The sequence below is a fragment of the Echinops telfairi genome, unplaced genomic scaffold (assembly GCF_000313985.2).
Source record: "Echinops telfairi isolate 266 unplaced genomic scaffold, ASM31398v2 ScPeMD7_2565;HRSCAF=3150, whole genome shotgun sequence".
Classification (NCBI taxonomy): Eukaryota; Metazoa; Chordata; class Mammalia; order Afrosoricida; family Tenrecidae; genus Echinops; species Echinops telfairi.
Window position 1 is genome coordinate 8,699,786 of NW_022106463.1, and position 16,034 is coordinate 8,715,819.

At 49.9% G+C, this 16,034-nt stretch overlaps 1 protein-coding gene across 2 annotated transcripts in view; it reads right to left on the bottom strand.

The window, feature by feature from the left end:
- Positions 1-13,119, bottom strand: part of CDK8 (cyclin dependent kinase 8) — a 42,712-nt gene extending 29,593 nt beyond the window's left edge. Inside the window, exons 1-4 of one of the 2 annotated variants that reach the window (XM_004715403.2) lie at positions 12,826-13,119; positions 12,645-12,720; positions 6,133-6,243; positions 2,100-2,240 (exon numbers count right to left, since the gene is read on the bottom strand). In XM_004715403.2, the coding sequence (XP_004715460.1) occupies positions 2,100-2,240; positions 6,133-6,243; positions 12,645-12,668 (276 nt within the window). In that variant the 5' untranslated portion in view covers positions 12,669-12,720; positions 12,826-13,119. The remainder of the gene's footprint in view (positions 1-2,099; positions 2,241-6,132; positions 6,244-12,644; positions 12,721-12,825) is intronic. The other variant, XM_004715402.2, reaches the window with a different exon arrangement.
- Positions 13,120-16,034: the final 2,915 nt, after the last annotated feature.

Here is a 16,034-nt window from a genome sequence, read left to right on the forward strand (position 1 = left end):
GGGGAGCGGGGGGACCTTCCTCCTTCCCCTAACCCTGGCGATCCCCAGTCACAGCACTGTGTTCTTCTGGGGATCAAAGACTACCTGCATCACGAAGCACGAACCCACTCAACTGCCTCCCTCGGAACTCAGATTCCTGCTACAGAAAACCACAGTTGCCAAGAAAAACAGCATCATTCCGTTATAACAGTTGGCAAGAAGCAAGCATCGTGCGCTCCCGTTCCTGCTGTGAACGCTGTCTCGGGTGAACATGGGGCACGAAGGAAGGGCCATGCGGGCACCTCAGAGATTCATTATGTAACGGAGGTGGCAGGACCAGGTGGCCGGACTTGCAGCCTCTGACTCCCAAGGCCAGCCCTGGGCACGTTGGCCTGGAACGCCCCCTGCAGGCCTGCACACGCTCTCACTCGGGCAGAGAACGCCTGCAGGGGCCCAGGCCAGCTTGCTCCCACCTCCCTTGTCCAGTGCCCTTTGCACCACTACTACAGTCTGAGAGCAAGTCACACAGCAAGTAGTGTATGAGGCGTCCAGCTCTGCCTGCAAACGAGACATGTTTAAACATGTCTGTGCTCAGCGGACAGCTGCAGACACCACCTCCTGGGAACACAAGCCTCTAAGCTCGTTAGGGAGCCTTCAAAGAAAAGGCATGATGGAAAAAGCCCTGGTGTCGTGGTTACGTGTTGGGCTTCGATCTGCATGGCTGGCAGTGCAAACCCACCATACGCTCCTCGGGAGAAAGACTGGGCTTTCCGCTCCTGTCAACAGGTACAGCCTCAGAAGGCCGCGGGGTCGCCGTGCATCAGCAATTTGGTTTGGGTTTGATGAAAACAGCGGCTTCCAACGGGACCAATGAAACGATGGCCAAGAGCGAGCTGGGAAGGTGACGGCCACAGTTCTGGGACTCCGAGAGGATGACCCCAAGAGACGAGGTGATCAAAGGCAAAGGGTGATCACAGGGGCGGATAATGGAGAAGTTTAAGAAACCCTGAAAACTGCCTTGGTGACCAAACAGGCAAGCAACTAACTAACTCAAGAGTAACCCGCAAGACCTCTCACTCCACCCCAGCCAGCCCTGCCCTGGTCCCGTCAGCTTTCTTTTTGCTCCCAGGCTCAGAGAGCACTGAAAAGGAACCCGGCTGCAGACTTCTTCAGGACAGGGCTGGAGGTCAGAGCGCTGGAGGCAGATGTGTCAGGGTCTGAGCAGAGGCTGAAACAATTCCTTCCTTCCCATTCTGATTTTGTGTTCCATGATTTTGTAGCAATACTGTTTGCTGTAGCCTTGTATAAAATTACCTATTAAGCTTTGTGCGATTAATTGATTGAAATTAATGTACTGTGGGAAACCTCACAATTACCTCACAAAGAAAAGAATAAAAGCAACCTGTCATTATGCAATTAAGAAAGGGCAATTTGAGGCTTAAATAATTTAAGTCTTTGACATTTTCCCCAACAATAATATCCTATATGGGGGCAGGGGGGCAAAAACTTAGAATGGAAGGCAATTTTTGACATTTTTAAATTCTTAAAAGGGGACTACACCTGACTGTAGTGAAGTTTCTTGATAACAAACTTCATTTAAGATTAACAGAGGCCTGTTAGGGGTAAAAAAGCAAGCAAATGTGGAAAAGGTACCCCAAACCAAGCCTGCCACCTTCGAGTCAATTCCAGCTCATCATGACCCACCGAGCACGCACGCAGAGCTGCCCCCGTTTGCCCCGTCTGCGGCCTTCACAGGGCAGACGTGCCTACATCACTCTCCCAAGGAGGGGCTGGGGGCTCCAGGCGTTCAACCAGTAAGTGTGGGTAGAAAACACCAACAGAAGCCCCTCCGTGGCATTCCCATCTTGCTCTCAGTATGTGTAACTCAGTCTGCAGTCGGGTCCGGGAGGCTCAGCTTCAACCGTGCAGCCTGCCACCAGTGAGCCACATAAAACAGACCACTGCTTTCCTGAGAGATGTACAGAGCAACAAGAGCTGAGGTTAGCAGGTGGGCTCCCTGCGCTGCACCCACCGCACGGCCCAAGGTCCCCCCCCTCAATGGCCTCAGTCCCTAGCACCCGAGGTCGGTCCTGTGTAGTGCCAGCCAGGGGCCCACTCACCAAGTCACGGTGCAGCACCCAGTTGGCGTGCAGATAGTGAATCCCGTCCAGGATCTGGTAGAGCAGAGACTTCACCATACCCCGCGGCAACTGCACGGGCTTCTTGTTGGCCTTCGAGGCTCGGTGAAACTTGATTATGTGCTGAAACAGAAAAACACCGGCAGCCGCTTCAGAAAAGATTGGGAAAGGGCGCCCGCAGGTGTCTGTTTTCCCCCCTGAAGACGAAACATCCCAGGCTCCCAACGATACTGAACACAGGCCTACACACTATGGAGTAACGGAGAGAGATCGCTTTCCCATTTACCAATCCCTGGGCTACACATTTTGTTGTCTACGCCTTTATCCTAAACTAACCAAACTCCCTGCCACCAAGGCGATTCCGACTCACAGTGACCCTACAGGACAGGGTAAAACTTCCCCTGTGGGTTTCCCAGAGTACAACTCTTTCCAGGAGTAGAAAGCACATTGTTCTCCCAGGGAGCAGCTGGGGGTTTCAAACTGCGAACCTTGTGGTTAGCAATCCAATGCAAAACCACTACGACACCTGCACGAAATACGTCGACCTAACTGCCAAAAGTTAGGCACACTCCAACCGAATTCTTCACCCCCCACCAGAGCTCCTGCAGACTGGGAAAGAAAGGCCTACCACGGAGCGTTAGGAAATATTGGGATTTTATTTTTAAAGTGGAAATGAAAATGTACTATATTTCCAGGCATACTTTTACCCTTAGTAGAAAATCTCAAGAACAGAATATTTTTTTGTTGTTTTGTAGAGAGCAAATTTTAAAAAAGGTGAGTGTGTGTGTGTGTGTGAGAGAGAGAGAGAGAAATATTGCTGGCTGGCTGGGATTAGCATTCTACAGAACTCTACAGCCTAATAGGTCAAACAACACAGCAAAAAACAGGCCAAGGGCTTACACAGACTACTGTCTAAAGTGGACAGTAAATAACCAGAAACATGCTCAACGACCTTGGTGATTAGGAAACGCCAGTCACCACCTCCATGAACTACCACCTCTGCCAAAGGGTGGCTTTGACTCAACAGGCAAACACACACATGCAAAGCAAGCCGGCCCTCACCCACTGCGGGTGGGACGGGCAGTGATGCAGCAGGTGTGTTCCAAATCGCTGGGCTGGTAACTTCCACCTTCACTCTCTTTACAGTCCAGGTCTATGTAAGAAAGAGGCGGGATGCAAAGCACCCAAGTGATTTGTTTTCAAAATGGTTCTTTTTACTTTAACTGTTTGGTTACCTACTGCTACAACATTCCTGCCAATTCTACTTCAATAAGAAAATACAATGAATAAGAATTCTGTTTTAATAAACAGAATTACCTTTTAGTTTTTATGAAAGCGAACATATTACTATGATACCACAGCTGTGGTAAACTAGCTGGTAATACGCATGTTACCCATAAGCTACCTGCTGCAGTAGAATCAATGCGTGTGCCTGGGTGTGAACCTGAACACGGTGGTACCAGCCTACGACACGCCACGCTGTCCTGTGTTACATTATGATTCTGCTGGTTAACTGGTCTGGAAATCTGCTGCTTTTAAGTCTGGACTATGAAATTTGATTTCATTTTAGAGTATGACAAGCATTCAGTTTCCATTGGCTAGGAACCCATTTGATCTGATTAGATTTCTTATAAAATCACAGGTTAAAAACCAGACAAAAAGAAAGCACGCGATTTACAATCCGCGTGAGCTGTGGACACCTGTTCAAACATCAGAAAGTCTCATACACTTAGACTTTTGGTTCTGACAAGCTAGTCTGGTGGTAGGTGCTATGAAAACCGCGGAATCAGATGACATTGATTCATGCAGAACAAGTCCCTACTAACAGAGCGGACAGATTCCTCATGAATCAGAAAGCAGAACAAACACAGGTGAGTTTCAATCTCCAAAACCAGTTATAGTTAATATTATGCAAATGAGTTCTAATTCTAGAAATGAGCATGGCGTTTTAAACCATTATGTCATTCTCAGAAGGCGACTGAACCTTTCAACCTTTACTGAAATCTGTTCTGGTTTTATATCAAGATTCTGTAGACAGATTCACACACTCGGCTGAAAGAAAATGTGAACGGCTTCAAGGGTCTCTAGAACATGAGCCAGGATACTATGGTCGCTGACAGAATGATGCTAGTAATACACCAGGAGCCTCACAGAGTTCATGGGGAAATGAAATTTTAAAAGAATGGAACGTTTTGAAGCCCCCACTCCCATACGCTGTCTATTTATCAATAAAAGCACTGCCATCCTAATTTAGTACATACAGAGCCTATATGCAGACCATAGTACATATTTTAAAACTTCATTAACTATCAGGAAAAAACATGTGGATCACAGTAGGGACAAAATTGTTAATGATATTAGGGCATTTGGACATTTTTGTTTCTTTTAGTAACTGTACACAGGCTGCTAATCTGGAGGCCAGCAATTCAAAGCCACCAGCTCCTCAAAGGCTGAAAGATGAGGTCGTGTGCCCCATAAAACTCCCAGCCTCTGAAACCTTATCGAGGACTGCCATGCGGTGGAATCGACTCGATAGCCCCAGGTTTGGTTTTTTGGGTTTGTCCTGACAGATGTTCTTCACCTGAGAAAGTTTAGGACGTAAGTTTTGTGAATTTCCTTCAACACTCTTTTAGCCATCCTGGGATAGATGGTCACTGCATAGACTCCAGGAAGTCTATGCAAGATAGCATTTCACACACACGTATATATGCTACATTTAATAAAAAAATAAATTTTACAGTTACTCCAGCCTTTTTATCAATACTGACTTAAAAAGTAATGTCCTTTCATAAACTGCAAAAGATAAAGACCCATGTTTGTGTTTCGGCTATTTGAAGAAGATAAATTTAAACGTTTCGTTTCTAATTATTTCTATCGCTGCACTGTCATGATGAAGGGGCTTCAGAAACCTCACGGGGAAAAGTAGAATTCAGGATAATGGAATAATGGTAAAAATGAGGAAGATAATGAAAACCAGAAAGTGAGGAAAGAGCAACATGAGGCCGAAGCGGACTCCACGGCCGGAGCAGACCTGCTCCCTGTGGTTTCCAAGGCTCTGGACACTCGTGGGAGCAGGTCTGAAGCCGACTCTTCTCGTGAGAAGCAGCTGTGGAGTGTGACCCAAGCCCTTGGGGTTGGCAGCTTAACACCTAGCCCGCTGTGTCTCCAGGGACTCCCTGCTGCACAGAAAATGTCATTTACCTTCGCTCAACTAGCAAATGCACTACCACGCCTGCTTAAGACGTTTTCAAATATTTAGTTGCTTCTGGGGCTCTACAAATATTCTGTCACCAGACCAGCCAGGCACACTGTCATGGAGAGTTACAGCAGACCGGAGAGTCTATTTTCAGACTGGTCTCAGGCTGGGGGAGAATTCGCCACCACAAAAAATGCATCCCATGCAAGAGTAGGCCCAGTGCAAGTCCAGGATACTATTGCAGTGTTGTGGATGAAACTAAAAATGCACGACACGAGTGAATACCAGTTTGACTGACAGCCAGCAAGCACGTAAGAAGACTTTCCAGCGTCTGGAGCTGCATTTCATTTAGAAGGCTTTTCAAACACAGAATTTCAGTTCAGAACCACCGAGTGAAGTACGGCGTTCTGCAGATGGGGGAACTGCCCCTGCAGCACCGGTGAGGAACATGCCTTTCGCTACAATCAGCTCTCAAGCTAGCACCCAAGTTTAACACGTTCTTCCTGCTGACGTCAGGACGCACCTTCTTCTCGGTTTGTCTCCAAGGCCACAGGGAAGTGGGATGAAAAGGAAATGGGATCTTCCGTGGACTTTTGGAAGCCCTCAGTCTTTTACTCCGTAAAAACCAAACTCAATCCCCTGCGTTGACACCGACTCACAGGGCCTTGGGGAGAGAGAGGAGAATGCCCATCGAGTCCCAAGGTGGAGATCCACGTCTTTCCCAGCGCACCGACATTCTGCAGAAGTGCTTCTGGGCGGAGTTGGGTGGGGGAGGCTCAGCAGGTCCCAAGGGATGGGGGACAGCACAGTGCTCCTTACCCAGAGGTCGTGCTCGGCGTAGTCAAACAGCAGCCACACTTTCCGGTCGGCGTGGGACAGAAACACCTTCTGCAGAGAGATGACGTTCGGGTGCTTCAGCTCTCGGAGCAGCTGCAAGGCAGAGGGGAGCGTGAGCTGGGCGCCGGAGCCCTGGGCCCCTGTCACCCGCCGCTGTGCGCCCTTCCCAGCACAGAGCATCCCTGGCCCAAGGGTGATGGCTGGTGGATGCCCAACCAGACATAGCACTCAGAGGGGCGGGGGAGCAGGGAGCACCTGAGGGAAGGCAGTGGGGGGAAGCCACTTAGTTAAGGTGGGGGGGTGTTGGGGGAAGCCTCTCATAAAACGGAGCGAAGATGTTTATATCTTGACAACTAGGGCAAGTTAACTTAAATTCCGAAAAATACAGCCACAGCTAATTCCTATCCAAGAGAACCCCATACTCACCAACACCCAATTATCAAATTAGAATTAAGACCTCAAACTCCGTGAGGTGCAGTGTCTTCATCTCACAGGCATTCTAATCAGACAGTAGGCTTGATTAGAATGTCAAAGCCTTTTTCATGAGACAGGTGAGTAATAGCCTCCAGGACAGAAGCATCCCCGTCGTGCACATTCTCAGGGCTTTCACCTCTGTCACCTCCTAAGAGGATGCTCTTTAACGACATCCTAGAACCAGCCACCCACAGTGATCAGGTCAAGTCTGACTCCTAGAGGCACCGCGGAGGGTTTCCAAAACCGAAACTCTTACAGGAGCAGCTGTATTTTCTCCCTCTGGGCAACAGTTGGGTTGAAACCACCAGCCCTGTGGATAGCAGCCCAACGTCCAGCCCACAGGGCTTCTGCTTTCTAATAACCCAAGTGGCACCCAGTCAGGAAGCCCTCTACCCCAAACCCAGATGACGACCAAAAGGTGCACGTGCAGCTGGCACTCGCCTCTGGCTCGGGAAGTCAAGGCCATCAGCACAGTCACCAAAGCAACCGATGTAACCAGGCCGCACTCATTGCCTTCCAGTCCGTCCCAGCTCACAGCAGCCCCGCCGGCAGACTGGATAGAACCACCCCCCCAGGGGCTCTGCGGTCCACCCTGCCTCTCTGTTGGCCTCATCATTCTCCCCAAGAGCAGGTGGTGAGCAGCCTAACACCCACCACGCCAGCAGGGCTCCTTAAAGTGAGCGCGATGCCACCATTATGCGAAGGGGTCTGAAATATACACGCCTCGGCTGCAAGGCTGCAGCAAAGGCCAGGCTCTGGAAGGACCATGGGTGAAAGTCACTCACAGGGAAGACCGTTCTCTGGGGAGAGGAAATGACTGTCGGGTTTTTAGCAACAAGATTCAATTCCTATCAGGCTATACAGCTCAGTTCTCAGAACGCAACTTAAACTTCTTAGACCCGAGTACCTATCCAGACAGACCTCCAGGCCAACGTGGACACCTGAGTCACACCCAGAGAGACCAAGACCGAGAATGGGCGCGGTAAGTAAGACCTGGACAGCAGGAGCTAGGTCATCTTGGCGCGATCGAGTTCGGTGCTTTTCCCATTATCTCACACCTGGAACATCCCTGCTAGCGAAACACGCATCTCAAATCCTTTCAGGAAGCAGGCAGGGGATAAATGACAACACGCAAGGTAGCAAGTGCTGAGGCTTTGGCAAAAGTTTTTTCCACATACCAGAATCCTAACTGACAGCTAGTGCTGTTCTTAGGTGTCTCCCCAAATTCACCTCCCAGGTGAGGCCTAGCGTCCTCCATTGCCGATGATGGCCACAACCACTCATGGAGCATTCCAAGGCCCCACGTGTTCACGAAGCCGCCCTCTGAAGTCGTCAGTATTTCACCAGCGTCTTCCCGGAAACCCCGTGGGCTGTTCTCAAGAGGAGGAATGTATCTGTGGGGTTGGTTCTTTCCGTTTAATCATGCGTACTGGCTTTGTAGTTGACATGTTAATTATTTTTAAGAGTTTAAATCTTGCTTCTCCCACGTCCTGGAATTGGAACCGATGACTCAACCATGTCCTCAACGTGCAGCCTGCTTTTCAAATCACCCAAAGCAAACTCAGCGCGAGTGAGTTGACTCTGACACACGGCGACCCTGCAGTACGGAGAACGGCCCCTGTGGGTTTCTAAGACTACTCATTTTTATGGAGACATGCAGCCTCCCCTTTCTCCCTTGATATGGCTGGTGGGTTTGAACCACTGATCTTGCGATTAGCAGCCTAATGCCACAGTTCTTTTTCATACTGACCACAACCTTAGAAGCCCAATGGGGCAATTCTATTCTGTCCTGTAGGGTTGAGATGAGTCAGAATCCACTCAATGGCAACGGGTTTGGTTATTTTTGTTTGTTTTGGTTTTAAATCTTGACAAAAGCAAAGGGCCCCTCTGTCTCTTGCAGACAAGAGGGTGGGTTCAAAGTGCTTCACTACTGGGCCACCAGGGCTCCTTACTCAGCCTCTACTGTCCTAGGGGAAGAGTTCTCTGCACAGAAACAGGGTGCCTTCAATATAGACAAGGTCGCCACAGCACAGCAGCAGGCCAGGACGGCACAGTCCTCACCTCACCTCACCTCACCGCTGCAGCAGTGGGCTCGGGACTCCACCGGGCACCAGGTAAGTGACTGTCCGAATCAGCAAATACGCACAGCAGATGCCATGCAAGAGACCTGACTGCAGTCTTCTAATCGATGCATTGCAAATCACTGCTTCCACCATACAGCCAGTCCACATTTAAAACAGAATTACTTCGATAAAAATTCCATCTATCCAGCCAGACCACCAGGAGCCCTGGTGGTGTAATGGGTCACTTATTGGTCTGCGAACTGCCAGGTCAGCAGTTTGAACCCACGCACCTGCTCTACAGGAGAAAGATGGTGCACTGTGTGCTCCCATGAAGACTTACCACCCAGGAACCCAAAGGGGAGCACCACTGTGCGCTCCACGGGCACCACGAGTCAGAACTGACGAGGGGCAGTGAGCGGGGGCTGAGTCGGCCAAGTCTTCCAGGATCACAGTCGTACAGGCTGGAAGAGTTTAATGCAAGGGGCTCTGGTGAACCAAAAGGCCACAAGCTAATCTTTGGGAGTGGCCAGCCTGGTAGAGACCTTATGAAACAGTTCTATTCTGCCCAGCCAGGCCACTCGGAGTTGGCAGGACTCCGCAGTGGTGGGTATTTTGACACAAAACGGGGGGAAATTTTTGGTAGCCCCATATCTGATAACGGTTAAATATGCAAAAGTATATAAAGAACTACTACTAATACCCAATATCATAAGACAAACCACCCAATTTAAAAATGAGCAAAGGATTTGAATAGATAGTTTTCCAAAGAAATGGCCCAAAAGCACCTGAAGAGGCTCAGTGCAATCAATTATTACTCAGGCAAAAACCAAACTCAGAGCCGTGAGTCAACTCTAACTCACAGCGACCCCAAAGGACAGGGCAGAATCCTGTATAGAAGTAGAAAGTCTCATTTTTACCCAGGAGCAGTGGTTTCAAACTACTGACCATGTGGCTAGCAGTTCAACACTTAGCCCACAGTGCCACCAGGGTTCCTTGAAGCACGCAGTCTTGTCAGTTTCTGTAATCTCCAGGTTAGAAAGACCGGGCTCTCTACTCCTGTAGTCAGTCTCAGGAACCCCAGGGGCAGTTCTCCTTTGCCCTGCAGGGTGCCCGAGCTGGAATCGACTCAAGGGTAGCGTGCTTGAGGTTTTGAGTTTGTGTCACTAGACCTGCTTGCTTCATCGCTCACACATTCCAGGGGTTGTGGAGTCAGCTTTAAATCATGGTAACCCCAGTCCTACCAGGTCACAGGGAGTTGGAAATGACTCGATGGCAGGGAAGTGTTTTGTTATTGATGCTTTTCGCGTTTCTGTGCTGAATGGAATCTTGTTTTTAGGCTATTCGTGGAATTTTGGTTTTAAAGACTGACTATGGAAATACTGCAAACATAGGCAAAGCAGCGGAGCCTGGGATGTGCACCTGGGTGGATTTCCATCCCCAGACCCTGAGCAGAATCAGGAAACAGAACCTGCTGGCCCCTTCTCCATCACCGTCTCCGCCCCCACTCGCTGGGACCACTGTCTGTCTCTGGCATCAAGGCCAGAGTCCACTGTGCACAGAGTCTTAGCTGCGGGAGGGAGAGGGAGAGCAGAAACGAGGGAAACACGTGATGACGTGAGATTGACACAGAAGCCACAGCAATAGGCTCAAACCCAGCAGAGGCCCGGATGACGGCTTGGGGCCGTCACATGCCTGTCTCCACGACTCAGGGCCAGCTCAACAGCACCTAACAGCCACAGCTCACTGTCCAAGAGCCGCCAGCTCACCCGTAGAGATGCTGCTATTCCAGAGCCCAGGGCCTGAAAAACCCATCACGGTTTAATGAAAAGCATCCCTCTGTCTCATTGCTCTCTTCCCTGGTGCAGGCGATGTTTGCACGTCTGGTGAAACCTGGAGCCACCCAATTCTCTAGCTTCAATACACACTGCACTCCTGTACTCCGGGTGCACGCCCAGGGCGCCTCTCTCCTCAGGAGAGCACAAGTGCTTGAAGCCAGGGCCTGCCTGGCCCTAATGGTTTAGTTTTGCCCACTGCAGTGTCTATTAACATGGCAAACCACAGGTGGCTGCTGACCAGAAACCCACTGGTAGTGCTGACCTTCATGTTTCCACATGGCCACAGCCTCCATCTGAGGGTAGCGATACAGAATATGCCATGATCCTGCCAGAAGAATGGGCAAGTCCTGCCTTTGTTGTAGAGCAGAGTGCTCCTGAGAAGGATGATGGTGAGACTGTCTCTAGAACTTTGGGCACGTTGTCAGGACAGACCAGTCTCTGGGAAAAGGAGGAAGGTCTTTGAGTTAGTTAATTGTGCCAACCTGGCCGATAAACACGTGTGGGGCTAATTGAAAGGTGGAGGGATAAATGGCTCGGTGAACCTCGCCTTTCTAGTGCTCAGGTCTCTTGCTTTGTGATGGTCGCACCAGGGTGCAGCTGCCTTAGCAGTTCCCTGCTTCAGCTTGCAAGATTGACTTCCTACAAGACATCCCCAAGGAGAAGCTACATGGACCTATCCCGATGCAGCCCTGGGTGCTGGAGCAGCCGTGTGGAGACCCCTGCTAGTGCTGGGATGCTTATTCGTTCACTGACTCAGCTTTCCTCCTGCAGTCGGCATCATTGCCTCTGTTTTATGAGGTAGAGGACTTTGTGGACTGGTGTTGGGTTAATGGGTTCATGTTGGACTTGTGGACTTGGGCAGCATTGGGTTGGGATGTTTTCGTGATGCACACTTTCTTTACATAAAACTCTCTTATCCATGAGTTGCTGTGGATTTGTTTCTCTAAACTACCTAAACGAATACAGTCTTCAAGGAGATGGATGGACACCAGACTACAACACTGGACTTCAAACATGGCAAGGACGGCGAGGACCGCGGCAGTGTTTCCTTGTGCTTTGCACAGGGTCCCTGGCAGCTAACAATGACAAAGGTGGACGGGGAGTTGTGGCTCGGTGGTGGAATGCTTGCCTTCCAGTCAGGAGACCTGGGTTTGATTCTCGACCAATGCAGCTCGTGCACTGCCACCACCCACCTGTCAGTGGCAGCTGACAGACCCAGAACACAGACCAGGCAATCCACTTCCCACACCCAGCTAAGGACACGTGTGTGAGCACAGTGGTCCCATCCTGCCAGTCCTGGGCGCGGCATGGGCCTGGGCAGCGTGCCACACTGTTGTACGCGGAGCTGACTCTGCAGCAGCTGAACACCACCGGGCCGGACGGGAGACCTCAAGCAGCACAAGCACAGCAACCACGCAGCCCCTACACGAGACGCCTGGACCCTCACTGTCACAGCAGTTCCAGCTGCAGGAAAGTCTTCCAGAGCACACACAGACGGCAACAATGGCGTGCGGGCACGAGGAGACTGCATCGTCACGTAGAGCGCTGCTTTCCAGAGAAGGCGGTGCGCAGGCCACGCACGCCACGCACACCAGGGACACGCCTGTCTCACTGAAAGCCACCCAAGTAACAGCACTGTCGCCTCCTGATTGCGCCACCTACTGACAAGCCACCTCTTCGCTGCAATGACAGACTAGTATGTATTTACATAAACAACTGGCAAACTTTACTGCTCCCATCAATGAATTTACGGATAGTTCTGCTACAACTACATGCTGCCTTTACTTTTCTTCTGTGTCTACTGCTAGCGGACAGTAAACACTGTCACCACATTCACTTCATGTCACAAACACAATGTACACCACAAACCAAACCCACGGACAGCCATCCAGTCAATTTCCAACTCCCCGTGTCCCCGTGAGGTTGGAGGGCACTGCCCTCCCCAGGAGTCCCAGGCTGTTCCTTCTACGGAAGCAGACTGCCACATCTTTCTCCGGCCGCTGAGGCCCACTGCCAGCCTGTGGGCTCGTGGCTGGGCCTACACGCACCGCACCACCAGCTGCACGTGCTGACCGACCCCGAGGCTGCGAGCGACGATATGGATAAAAAGAGCTTCACTTACTGCTATTTCTCTACATGCCGACATAGAGATCCCGGTGCCTTCTATCTGTTTTAAAGCATAGTCCTTATCATCTTTCCTGCAAAAACAAAGTTGTTTTAATACAGAGACAAAGTGCATTCTTAATAAAGCAAAACATCAATCACAGTTCATGTACGGGGGTGGCATTTTGTCCTCTAGTCACCTCCAAGGACGCTGGTGTCGTAGTAGTTAGGAGCTGGGCTGCTAACGAGATCCGCAGGTGGAAATGAGCAGCCGCTCTGAGGGAGGAAGAAGAGGCTTTCTACTCCCATAAAGAGTGAGTCTGATTGGACAACCCCTCAGAGGGGCCACCAGGAAGGGACAGTCAGCCAGGGTGCAGTACAGCAGCGACGAAACATACAACATTCCTCTAGTTCTTTAATGCTTCCTCTACACCCCCAATATCACGACCCCAGTTTTACCTGACAAATCCGACTCGCCTGGAGGATGCACTATGGTACAGATAAGAGCTCTCAACACAGAATCCAGGACAGGTAAACGTGGAAGTAGCGATATCATGAGGGTAGGGGGGAGGTGGGGAGAGAAAAGGGGACTGATTGCAGTGATCAACATATAAACACCTCCCGCCCCCAGGGGGCCGAATAAGAGAAACGTGGGTGAAGGAAGACAGTGGATGGTGTAAGATAAGAAAATCATAATAATTTATAATTTATCAAGGGCTCACAAGGGAGGGAGGATGGGGAGGAAGAGGGGGGAAAGGGAACTGATAGCAAGGGCTCAAGTAGAAAGAAAATGTTCTGAAAATGACGAAGGCAGCATACGCACAAATGTGCTTGATACAATGGATGTATGGGTTGTTATAAGAGCTGTAAGAATCCCCAATAAAATGATTTATGAAAAATTATGAAAAGAGTTTACAGTGTGGGAAGCCCACAGCGGCAGTTCCACCCTGTCCTACAGGGTCACTGTGAGACAGCATCAACTTGATGGCAGGGAGGGAGCCCAACTTTATTATTCGATACGTGAGAGAAATTGGGTTCAAAGCTGTCCAAGGTCCCACAGTTCCTTGTAGAAAACGGAGCTCCTGACTCGCAAGAATGGACTCCTTCTGCCCCACCATGTGTGCAAGTCCTGTGTGTGTGCACGTATACAGACAACACACAAGGTACAACATAAACCCTGGTTTCAAAAACCCAGTCATACGTTACCCAAGTCATCGAGCCAATTCCCACTCACAGTGACACAAGGGCAGAGTAGAACCGCCCTTCCCCTCTGGGTTACTGGGACTGCACATCTTATGGGAGCAACAGCCTCATCAATCTCCCGCAAAGAGACTGGTGGGCTTGAAGTGCTGACCCTGCAGGTAGCAGCCCAACACGGTACTCACAACACTGAGTGGTTAACAAGTTGAGAGGCCAGTGCCTCACTAGAGCACAGGCGGTTGTGATTTCTTAGTGAGCATGTCCATCAGAAAGCAAACCAGTAGAGTGAGGACATGTCCAGAGCTCCCCCACGGTGTTTCCAAGGCCCTCATCTTTACGGAAGTAGGCTGCCACCTCTTCATTTCACCCGGAGTGGTTGATGGGTGTCAGCTGCCATCCTAGAGGTCGCACCTGTAACCACTGTGCCACCAAGGCTCAGACTAAGTCACCCCCAAATATCTTCAAAGAGAATTATGCTACGTGTGTTTAATGAGCATGTACTGTGTCTCTCGAGCGAGGCTAAGAATTGGGATAAATAAGGAGACTCCTCTTCTGGAGTCTCCTGTGTCCACCAGATAAAGACAAACAAGGCTTCTTCAAGGTACAGTCTGTTCTATAGCAGGGCAGGTCTGAGCCACGGAGCACGATGGACATGCCCCAAGCCAATTTCCTCAGGGGGCCCCTGTCTCCTGGAGGCCAAATGGCCACCCTATAACATGTAGTTCTCAGGAGATTCGCTGGAGAACTGGCAAAACGCTTTGTGGGTATGAGTTACTGATATCACCACCACCCTGCAGGGATTAAACATAAGCAAACACAAGTGCATATCCATTAGTCTTCAGGGCAATGGAGACATCACATGCACATACACGGTAACTCCTGGCACACCTCAGTCACCAGCCATTTGAGATCAAAAGGGCAGAGTTTACTCAAGGCTAAGGTTCAGGAGAGTTAGGAAAGCAGTAGTGGTAACAGGATACAGGAAGGAAGTGGGATAAGTGATGAGGACTGCAATCAATGAGATGAAATGAAGCCTGTGTGATTCACTGGATAGAAAAATGATCTGTAAGGATACTGGGCCTCCACTCAAGTCCCCCCCCCCCAATGCAAGAACACTTTGTTCTAATAACCTGGCATTCCATGATGCTCACCTTCCCTACACAATTGCTAAAGACAAAGGGGGTGCATAAGCAAATATGGTGAAGAAAGCTGATGGTGCCCGGCTATCAAAAGATAGAGTGCCTGGGGTCTTAAAAGCTTGAAGATAAACAATTGGCCATCGAGCTCAGAAGCAAGAAAGCCCACATGGAAGAAGCACAGCAGCCTGTGTGATTATGAGGTGTCGATGGGATCAGGTATCAAGCATCAAAGACCCAGAACAAAAAATCTTATCAATGTGAATGAGGGGGAGTGTGGAGTGGAGACTCAAAGCCCATCTGTAGACAATTGGACATCCCCATGCAGAGGGTCACAAGGAAGAGAAGCCAGTCAGAGTGCAGTATAGCACCAATGAAACATGTAACTTTCCTTCAGTTTTTTAATGCTTCCCCCCCTCCACTATCATGACCTCAAGTCCACCTTACAAATATCGGATTAGACCAGAACATGCACACTGCTACAGATAAGAGCTCGAAACAGGGCAGATAAAAGAAAATGCTGTGAAAATGATGATGACAACATATGCACAAATGTGCTTGACACAATGGATGGGTGTACGGATTGTAATATGAGCTGTAAGAGGCCCCAATAAAATGATGTATAAAAAAAAATAATAAAGCTGGTCTGTAAAACTTAACTCAGTTCATAAGTTTTATAAAAAATAAGAAAAAAAAGTGTTGTCTTTTCTTGGGGCCAATAGGGGGCCCCAAACCACTCGGAGAACTGTGAGTGTTGGTGTGCTGTGTGCTCTTGAGAGGGCAAGTTCCCAGAGGCAGCCTAGTGTGACGGTACCTGAGGGGAGAGGCAGCAGCGCAGGGATTCAAGGAATGCAGATACAAAGCTAAAGAGCTTGGAGACAGAACCAGGAGCGAGGACACTCTGTCCATTCCAGTAACAGCAAGGAAGGTTCCCGATGCAAGGCCAGCACTGACCTTCACTTGGGAGGACTATCTGGCTGCCCTGTGAGTGAATGCACAGGGGGACTAACTAAAGAGGCAGAGAGCTTAGGGGACGGTATGTAGTAGACTGTGCTCCCGCAGCAGCAGGTGGT